General features: G+C 40.4%; 1 protein-coding gene across 1 annotated transcript; it reads right to left on the reverse strand.

Moving 5' to 3' along the window:
• Positions 1 to 35: 35 nt before the first annotated feature.
• On the reverse strand, positions 36 to 5,694 carry dhrs9 (dehydrogenase/reductase (SDR family) member 9). Its single transcript, XM_084544049.1, has 5 exons — positions 4,998 to 5,694; positions 3,781 to 4,098; positions 3,335 to 3,593; positions 3,082 to 3,245; positions 36 to 936 (listed from the first exon to the last, which is right to left on the reverse strand). The coding sequence occupies exons 2-5, from the start codon at positions 4,091 to 4,093 to the stop codon at positions 713 to 715; spliced, it is 960 nt and encodes a 319-aa protein (XP_084400175.1). The 5' UTR covers positions 4,094 to 4,098; positions 4,998 to 5,694; the 3' UTR covers positions 36 to 712.
• Positions 5,695 to 10,510: the final 4,816 nt, after the last annotated feature.

Below are 10,510 nucleotides of genomic sequence, written 5' to 3' on the forward strand. Positions count from 1 at the left end.
AAAAGAGACAATTTCCTTCATTTCTTTTCTTTTTTAACTTATTTATTTTATTAGTTCTTTTACAGTCAGTCCGAGTAACAACACAAAAAAAAACCCCAACACATCCTCTACCTACCCCAACACATCCTCCACCTACCGGTTTTTAGTAACTTTGTGTAAAATAAGTTAAGACTAAGACAATATGCAGACGCTAGGTAACAAGTGGGTGCTCATTATGGAGCGTTTAAGAAAACAACAGTAATTTAAGTATAACATGTATAATAATAACGCAAACATACCATGGCTAATGTTCTTTAGGTGGAAATGAACTGAATGCACGGATGATCTCCTGTAAATCAGCCCCTGCAGCTCCAGGTGAAGTTACACGGCCTGTTTGAAGAGTCAAGGTCCATAATGAACATAACAGCAGGGCTAAATAATTCACCAGCGATGGGTTGTGTAATAGATTCGACCAGATTGCATGTCTCCTGGCTTTGATAACAGCATTCCCCTTTAACCATAAATCTACTCCAGCAACACAACATCTCAGGGCAAAGGTAACAGAGCAGATGAGCAATACAAGTAAACAGAGGTGACAATGGTAGGGGGATTGCGGTCGTTACAGTACTGAGATTGGGTCGTGTAAATCGATAAAGATAACGGACGGAGACACAACACAAGTGACCTATATATCAGCACCAAAATGTTCCTCCTATAACTGGTGTGAAAGAAACTACAGAGCGGACTGCTTGGGCCTGGGGCCGTTTCTGAGGAAAATTGCGTCCGTGACGCGGGACGGCATGTAGGACAGAGGCAGCCAGAAGAACTTTGCGTCCCATCCTGGGGAGTAGCGGGTGCGAGGATGAACGGCGGAGATGGCGTGCTCCATACAGCTGACCACCTTCATCAGGTCCCCGTCAGTGAGCAGCATCATCATTTTATCCATCGTCTCAAGAGCTGAAGGAGAATCACTTCACAGTTTTACATACAGGTCCATAGATTTCTCAGTAATCATAATTACACACTGATTGTTAAAGTACAGTAAAACTATAGATTTAGTCAGTGTATTAATGACAGAACTTAAGGTGCATCTTTTTCAGTGGCAACAGGGGGTTGAAAATGTTAACATATTAGGGCTGTAACCGGTCATTGTACCCTTTGAACCCTGAAACAAATGTTTCCACCTTCACTTTTTCTCAGACTTGTTTGTCAGATTAGTTTGACAAAGATTGAATGATAAAACGTTGCCTTACTAAACAATGTAAACTAGTATTTACTATGGCTTTGCTACAGAGGTCCATAAGTACAATAATTAAAATAAACTAAGATGAAACCCAATTATTCAAAACGGATACAAATATGTAGGAATTTATATCAGTATATATATTTATATATTATGTTTTAATTCACTTCTGTATTTCCTTACCTTTGTATTAAATCCCTTATATTATCTTTCCCTGTCTATTCTCTATATTTATTTCTCAGTCATTTCATTTATTTATTATTATTTGTTGATGTATTCATTACCCATAAACCATCCCCTTCTGCTTCATCATAATCAGCGGTGCGAACTTTTACTGCAAAAAATAAAAGCATTACACATTTTAAAGTCTTTTAGAATTGTTGTGTAAAATGACATTGGCCACTCTTAAAACTCTGCAGGCTGAGGATTTATTGAGGCACAAGGGTGATTTTGCAATGAAGACTCATTCTTCGTCATCTCAGTCAGTTTGCTAGAACCGGTCTAACAGGTTTGTAGGCCTCCTTTATTACCGTTTAAAAACTGAGATATAACTTCCTTGGTGATATTGCCCGAATATATCCACATGTTTTTCCTTCCTCTTGATAACGTCTAATATGTGAAGTGCACAAGTCCCCCTGGCTGCTAAGCACAATGTGATTCTGCCACCACCGTGCTTCACGGTAGCAATGTTGCTCCTCAGCCTGAGATCAGTTTGTGTTAGTAGTAACTCCACCCTGTCAGTTACTCAAGCAGGGTGGGGTTACTACAAACACAAACTGACGAAATGCAAAGGTTTGAACAAACTTTACTCTCACTGCCTGAAGACACGCACGTTTGTTTATTATCTATTTGTGGATCTCTGGCCAGAGGTCAGTTATTTTAGAGACGTTCACAAAGCTCTGATTACAACTGGAAGCACCCATACACACAATAGCCTTTGCAATGTTTGCAGTGATGAATAATCTTAGTTAACAGCTTAAAGGACAAAATATAAAAGGTTCTCATTACTTAAGAACAATGTCAATTATCCAAAAACCATTTAAGAAAGGCAACCGGACCCATTTAAGCCTCAACTTCCCACCAGTCCCTTTGAACTGAAGAAGCTACTCAGATGAGAGGCGAAAAGTCTTCTCAAAAAAAAGACTCGTTTTTTTTACCTTTGACCTTCTTCTTGAAAACTTGTGCATTGTGAAAGTTTTTGGAAATGGGATACACATTTTTATTCACAGTTCTTTGTATTCTCTCTTATTAATTGTTTTATCGCTTGGGAGGTTTTGGTTTCTTTTTGTAAAACACTTTGTTTTTATGAGGTTTTAATTCCATCTTCCACTGTGCGATAAATAAAGGATTATCTCATCTTATCTTAATGATGACATAGGCAAAACTGTTAAAATTGTGTTTAAATCAAACAGAAGACATTTCTCCAAACAGTGAGGTCTTTGTCCTCGGGCTGCTTAGAGGCCCAGTGAACTCTGTATGTAAACTAACTAACGACCAATAGGAACTGTGTTATAGTGAATAATAAGTGAAATGATACAGGTGATGAAAATAATATTTGTGTAGAAGCAGCATAAAGGAGCATACTTTGACTACAGGGAGGGGTTAAAATATGTTTTCTTTATCTTGTTTGTGTTGTTTAGTAACTGGTGCACCAATAAGCACAACCTTGCTTTCAAAAACTGCATTTATTATTAGTATCGTAACCGGCCTGAGAACTAATGATAGAATAATTTCAGGAATCCTTCACGTGTCCATTTAGATCACAAGAAACGCCCATCATTTATTGACAGTCTCCTTTATCTTGAAGTGCTTTTGTAAACAAGTTAGTATTGTGTGTTTAGAGAGATACAGAAACTCACCATTCGCCAAAAAATTGGGTCCATAGTCATCCTTCACATCCTGTGGTAAACCGTCTGAGAGCTTCTTAAGGTAATTCTTCATTGTCTCCGTGTCAGTCACGTTGGTTTTGAAGAAGCCTGGCTCAATGCATGCAACCTTAACTCCAAATGGTGCCATGTTCAGACTGAAATACAAATGAGCTGCTGTAAGCCAAGAACGACGCACCTGAAAATATACAACGTACGCAGAGCACGGAAATCTTAAATCTCTCACCGCAGACCGTCATTGAAGGCCTCCACTCCGTACTTGGACACGCAGTAAGGCCCGCCAAATGGGGTGATCCGCCCAAATACACTGGCAACGTTGACCACTCTGCCTGTAGCCTTCTTGATGATGGGGAGGACGCTCAGAGTCACATCGATCACGCCGGTCAGGTTGACGGCTAGCAGCTTCTTGAAATCGTCTATGGTGAGCCAGTCAGTGGGGCCACTCGGCAGACCGACTCCAGCATTGTTCACAACAGCCCACAGGCCTGCGGCAACAACAGTACAACAAGACAAACACGGAGATGAGCAAAAGCATAACATTATAACTACCTTCCTAATATTGTGTTGGTCGGTCGAGGCATGGGCTCCACTTAACCCCTGAAGGTGTGTCTGGCACCAAGATCATGTTATGTTTCTTTTTATATTGATACCTACAACACGCAGGCCACTCACCCTTCTGCCCAACCAGAGTCTTGATGTCATCTGCTGCCTTGCGGACACTTTCAGAGTCCGTGACGTCCAGGTGAATGGTGGTCATTCTTTCAGAGGAGCTCTTCTTCAGCTCATCCTCGCCTTTCTCGGTGTAACAGCCTGCAATCACACGGAAGCCCAGCTTGTCCAGGTGTCTCGCCAAAAGATTACCGAACCCAGAGTCACAGCCGGTGATGTAGACGTATTTGTCGCCCTTGTTGGAGACTCTTTTGCTTTCTCTGTACCAGCGCCAGATGAGCCAAACCGCCACCAGTCCGAGGACGTACAGGAACATTTTTTCTAAGGGCAGGAAGAAGAAACCACATTAGGATAAAGGCGAAAACACAGCTGAAACAAAGCTCAACTGAAGACAGCTGGACTTGTTTTGAGTTTTCTTGAAGACTTCCCACGCTTCAAAAGTCCTCGGAAATGAGGGAGACACAAGCAAGCTTTGTTTTTCAGGACATCCCATGACCTGGACGGCCGAGAATCTTCACAATTATGTGAAAACACACTTTGCCTTCGCCTCAGATATTAAATGGATGCTCTATTTCTTCGGCATTAATGTGCCAATAGGAAATATGTTACAGTTTAAACTCCCAAAATATTAACGTTATTATAATAGAAGTGAAACCAGACAACATTCAGACGTGAGAATTTAAACCTTAAATGATTAATCATTTGAATTTTCTGCTCTAAAATCAATGACATGGCTGTTACGCCAGTTTGTGGCTAAATAATACAGATTAGTTTGGATTAACAGATTCTTTTTTTAGATTAAAACACTATTAAACTGGATATAAAAGTTTCCTGCTCGGTCTTTAAACAGTTTGTCCAAAAAACAACTCAAAGACACGAACTGTATCCTCAAACAAGACTCAGATGAGCTGGTCACATTTGAGAGGATGGATCTTGTTTTCTTTTATCAAAAACTTTAAATCGACCATTTCAGCAGCATTTAACTTTAAATGTCCGGCACCTCTAGAGCCTCCATCGTCTTGTACAAACCACAAGCCGACACCACACACACACTGTCGATTATTACTTGGTTAGAGTATTTATTAAAGACGGATAAGACTAAGACTCAGCTCAGTGATGTTTCACCTGTAGCCTACCCCTATGTCTGTGCGAAAATGTCATAAGATCATAAAACGGAGATTCAAAGACAAGCACCTCTTTTCGAGGTTAATAATACTTACTTTCGTGTCTGGCAGTCACAGAAAAACTTAGCTGCAGTTCGGTGGCAGGTGCAGGTGAAGAGCCTCCGGTAGGGACGAACGCCGAGAAGAAATGAAGTTTATGAGTCTTCTTGTTTTTCTCTCGACTTATTCGGTTTTACCGTGACTTCCGGGGTAACAGCTGTTTGCACCTACACAGAAATGATGAACGAAGGGCGCCATCTGCCGGACACAACCTGACTTCATGACTATGTACACTGCATTGCCAAATAACTGCCATTGTTACGTTAAGCTTCTGCAGTGTCACCAGAATTATTTCCATCCTGTGTTGCATTCATTTTTCACCAAGATCTTGTATTGATGATGGGAGAGTCTGACCACTGTGCAAAGCCTTCTCCAGCACATCCCAAAGATTCTCAATGGGGTTAAGGTCTGGACTCTGTGGTGGCCAATCCATGTGTGAAAATGATGTCTCATGCTCCCTGAACCACTCTTTCACAATATGAGCCCGATGAACCATTGCCATCTTGGAATATGCCCGTGCCATCAGGGAAGAAAAACTTCCTCATTCTTTGGGAACGTAATGTTGCTGAACCTAGACCTAATCTGATTTAGACAGTTCTTAACCTAATTTTCGTAGTTTCTGCAATCTCCTTAGATGTTTTCTCTGCTTGATGCATGCCAGTAGCCACGGGATGTGTCTTTCAACGTGGTTGTTTAAGAAATGAGAAGCTACTCATTGCATCAGTTGGGGTTAAATAACTTGTTGCCAGCTGAAAGATAATTTTCCATGCAATAATCATCCAATAGGAGGATCGTAGCTATTTGCTTAGTTAAATCCACAAAGTTAAACTTTTTATTTTTTTGGCCAGGCAGTTAGTCTACCACATCTACCCCATTTGCCTAAACCAGGACCATGTGAAAAAAATGTGAAAGTGGCATGACAACCATTGACCCCGTTAAACCCATGAAGACCCATGTAGAGTCACAAGTATGTCTGCAAACATGAGCATGCGAAAAAGACAGTCAAATATTGTTCTTAAGACAAATAAATGGTGCAATTATCTGATTTTAAATACAATATTTAAAGAACATCTGCTCCCGAAATGTAAGTTGCGTAGCTCCTCCCTGTGTAGTGCTGCACAGCCTGAGGAACTAAAGACCTATTTAGCCTGCCAGTGGAGAAGGACAGAGAGAGCAAACTTTCTCTGAATGTGCTCGTCTGCATATTTATGGCGCTGTGTAGAAGGCGATGGACGTTGTTCATTACTAACTGTAGTTTGATTTTGTAAAACATTTGAAATAAGTAACATGACAATTTTATCATTAGCTATAATAAGATTTGCCCGTACTTGCAAGTATTCCAGTAACAGATATGTCCTTCTGAAGACACAATGTTCTGTCTGGCCTAATGTTGGACATACGTGTCTCTACCTGTCTATAAGCAGTGGGTGGATTGCTTTGCTCTGGGACATGGGGATGTGAATCACTCTGACTGATTCTCCCCTTTCTGTGACACACCTCTCAGAAATCCACCTGGGCAGGTTTACACACGCACATCTTTGTTTGGCCATCTTTGTGAGGACATTCATTGACATAATGCATTCCCTAGCCCCTTACCATAACCCTATCTCAACTAAAGGCCTAACCCTAACCCTTACCTTAAACCTAACCATATTCTTTACACCAAAACTTAGCCTTAGCCCTCAAGCACTCTTGTAAAGAAGTGAGGACTGGACATAATGTTCTCACTTTGCACAAATGTCCATATTACGATGGTGTAAAACTCAAACTGGTTCTCGGAAAGATAAGAAAGCTGTACAAAAGCACACTCACACATACTGACATGACAGTTACCATTCATCCACACTATGAATTCAACAACATTCGCTTGCAGAGATCAAAAGAGGGAGAAAACCTTGTATGTCTAACTTATTATTCATGATATTAGGCAGTTTTCTACCCCACTATACTCTTCACTCTCCACTTATCCTTGAATCCTCTGAATACCCATACCAGGAAAGTAACAAAAGATACCCTAAAGGTGTGACGGCTACACTTGAGCAAACAACAACCATCAATGAAAAGACTCTGTAACACTTGTATACACTTGCATATCAGAACTGAAGAAGCTACTCGGATGAGTGGTGAAACGTCTTCTCCAGCTTTTTGGACATACCATGACCTGGATGACTGAGAACCTTCACAGACACTTGTATTTCAAAATGCCACCTGACTTCAGTTTTTACTTTAATAAAGAAAATATATGTAAATATGTGTGATATGTGTATAATATATGTAAGATATGTGTGAACCTGGTGTAAACAAACAAATATCTGCAATACATTAGCTATGGAACTACAATGTTCATGTTACAGCTTGTTTTGCTGCTCCCAAAATCTGTTTGTAAAGAACCTCTCTTCATTCATACTTCACTATACCTCTGCAACTCTTTTAAATACATATTTTTTTTCTACTTTGAAGTCCACTGACTTACTTGCCTTAAATTATAGTTTTGATGTAACCTGTAATGCTTTCTTTCCTAATTGGGGGATGTGAATGGAATTCAACATTCTGGTGGGATGAATGAATTAGACTTTGACATTTACTCAAGCACTGGACATAAGAGCAAACTCGACATAACCGAATACCAAATTAAACACTTATATACTGTACATACATATATCTTATTAAGGATACAGCCTAAGCCCTGCGATGGACTGGCGACCTGTCCAGGGTGTACCCTTGCCTCTCGCCCGATGACAGCTGGGATAGGCTCCAGCAGACCCCCGCGACCCTTAACAGGAATAAGCGGGTATAGAAGATGAATGAATGAACGAATGACGCAGCCTAGGCACAGTGGCGTGGTGGTTAGAACTGATGCCTCACAGCACAAAGGTTCCGGGTTCGAATCTGTGTGGAGTTTGCATGTTCTCCCTGTGTCTGCTTGGGTTCTCTCCGGCTACTTCGGCTTCCTCCCACCATCCAAAGACATGCTCATGTCATGAAGGACAATATTTATTTCCTTGTGCAGAAACTTGTTTATTTTTCTCATTAGACGCCAAGCAACCAGTGGAGACTGCATGTAGAGATTGCTCCAGGGCAAAGACTTGTACATAAGCATCTAGAAAACCAGTCTTAGTTTGTAGGTTTTTGGAAAACAAGCAGGAGTATGTTAACTAGTGAGCCTTAGAGGTGGAGTCTGGTGGATTCAGTTAAAAGCTACGTAAAGCTCGCTGTTTCTGGTTTTTATGCTAAATTTATCTAAACACAGTGAAGAGACTGTTAGAGACAATCGGCTTAGGGAATATTTGGTTTAGCTGACAGCCTGTTGCACATTTATTGCCTTCAGAGACACAGTGTGAGGCTGATGCGTTCTCATCAAGAAGAAATATAACTTCTTCTTTCTCAAGTTGTAACGTTTCCTTTTCAATTTAACATCTTTAAATATAAAACAGAGCAGGGCAGAATGGGAGGAGAGTCGGCCTAACGCATACAAAAAATTGTGTCTTTTTTCACCTGGAAAGCGGGTTTTTTTTGATCACGGTAAGTAAACTGACCACAGCATAACCTTTTTTTTCAGTGACAAATTATGTTCATTGTTTCAGGTATCATGGTCCTAATAATCTGATATACTGCATTTGATGATATCTTAATTTAATCCCAGGTGGACTGCGACCTATATTTGATGTATATACAGTTTTTATCTGCAACAACAATTTCAGTTCATAATTTCACCTTACTGCCATAAGCCTTACTGGATTGCTATCATTTCCTCCTTGCGGTATTATCAGTCACCTGCGTTGTGAATAATAACCGGCTGTAAAGAAGGAGCATTCTCCGATACCTGGTGTTCCAGGACTTGTCCTAGCGGGCATTAATCCCCCAAGGATCTGCATGATAACTGACCACTCAGAAGGCCAACGCACGGTCAATTGCGTTTCCAATTTCAGCCTTTTCTACACAAGAGACAGTTGGATAATAGGCCTATAGGAACTAATGCAAATGTCTACGTAGCACATTTAACGTGTGACGTCAATTTAGCCTTGATGAAGATGTCAGTGTTAGTTTTACACGTGTTCTCTTTGTAAGCAAAGAGAACACGTGTAAAGCTAACACAGCTCCTAATCAGGAATCTTCATTAACCCATTTTACAATAAATCTAACTCCATTTAATGATAACAACTAAATCTATTTATCTCAAGGATTTTTATTTTCAAGAATACATTGTTAGAGAATAAAAATGGAGTGTTTAAAACAACACTTGTGTATCTAAGTGAAGCAGATGCGACCATGCTATCAGAGTTTATCTAGAGTTTTTATCATAGCAGGTCTCTGACTAGGACCCCCTCCTCCTTGCACTATTATCAGTCTGTGTTGTGAATAATAACCGGCTGTAAAGAAGGAACAAACCCTGATACCAGGCTCTTCACTGCCTGTCTTGTCGGGCATTAACCCCCAGGCACCTACCTACGCTTTGGCCAGTTGTGTTTCCATTTACACCTTTTCCACACACTATTCACAAGAGAGAGACAATGTGGAACAGACACATAATTTCCACACAGCCCGAGTACACGTATGACATCAATTTACGTCCGTTGCAGATGAAATGTCAGTGTTAGCTGTACAAATGTTCTCTTTACTCATACTTTGGTTATTAAGCCTTTATTTATGTGATGATGCACCCGATATTCTATTGCCTTACAGGTCAGTAACCCATTTTATAATCGCTTGATGATAACAAGTACATTTTCTAATCTCTATGACCACATAGTGATAGTAAATGCCTTTTAAAAATGTCATTGTTTTTTTTTTTTTCAACCATCTAATTGCAGCAGACGTAATTTACATCAGTTTAGTGATTCAGTTTTGCCTTCCAAAAAACAATAGTAGAGTCCTTTGCTGACACAACTCTTATCAGCCGTATTGGGTTGTAGATAATGGGCAAGGGGAGGCATAGGTTAACCTGAATATAAGACAGGAATTTCCTCTGCTGATCCTCAGTGTTGTTGGTGTGTCGTTGAAGAAACCAGAGATTCAGAGAGAAGCAGTTGAGGTAAGGTTCATTTAGGACTTAACTGAGATCACTCATTCATATCTGCTGTTGTTGGAGGATCTTTTTGTTTTTCTTTAGGCTATGATCCACAGTTTATCTTAAAGGCAAACAGTTGACCAACGTCGGTGTCACCCCTTGGGGGAATACGTTGTGCAGGGCCTCTGAGTGAATAGTTTAAACAAAATCCACCTTATGCCTTAAGGGAACAGGACGTGAAAGAGTCGTGCATTAAGACTTAGTCCTCACAAGGGGAATATAGAGAATATACTTGATTTGTGAAACATACACCAGCTCAGCGCTTTCTTGTTTGTTAGTGTAATTTCAAGAGACTATGACTAGCTTCAGTAAAGTTACATCTGGTTAATTATAGTAACCATATTTTTAATACTTTTTTCCAGTCACCCGGCACGCAACCAGCTGCATGAGTCAGAAAAAATGAAGGAAATGTACGATCTCTCAACTCCCCCAGGCAAGTGAG

The sequence above is a fragment of the Chelon labrosus genome, assembly GCF_963514085.1.
Source record: "Chelon labrosus genome assembly, chromosome: 5".
Lineage (NCBI taxonomy): Eukaryota > Metazoa > Chordata > Actinopteri > Mugiliformes > Mugilidae > Chelon > Chelon labrosus.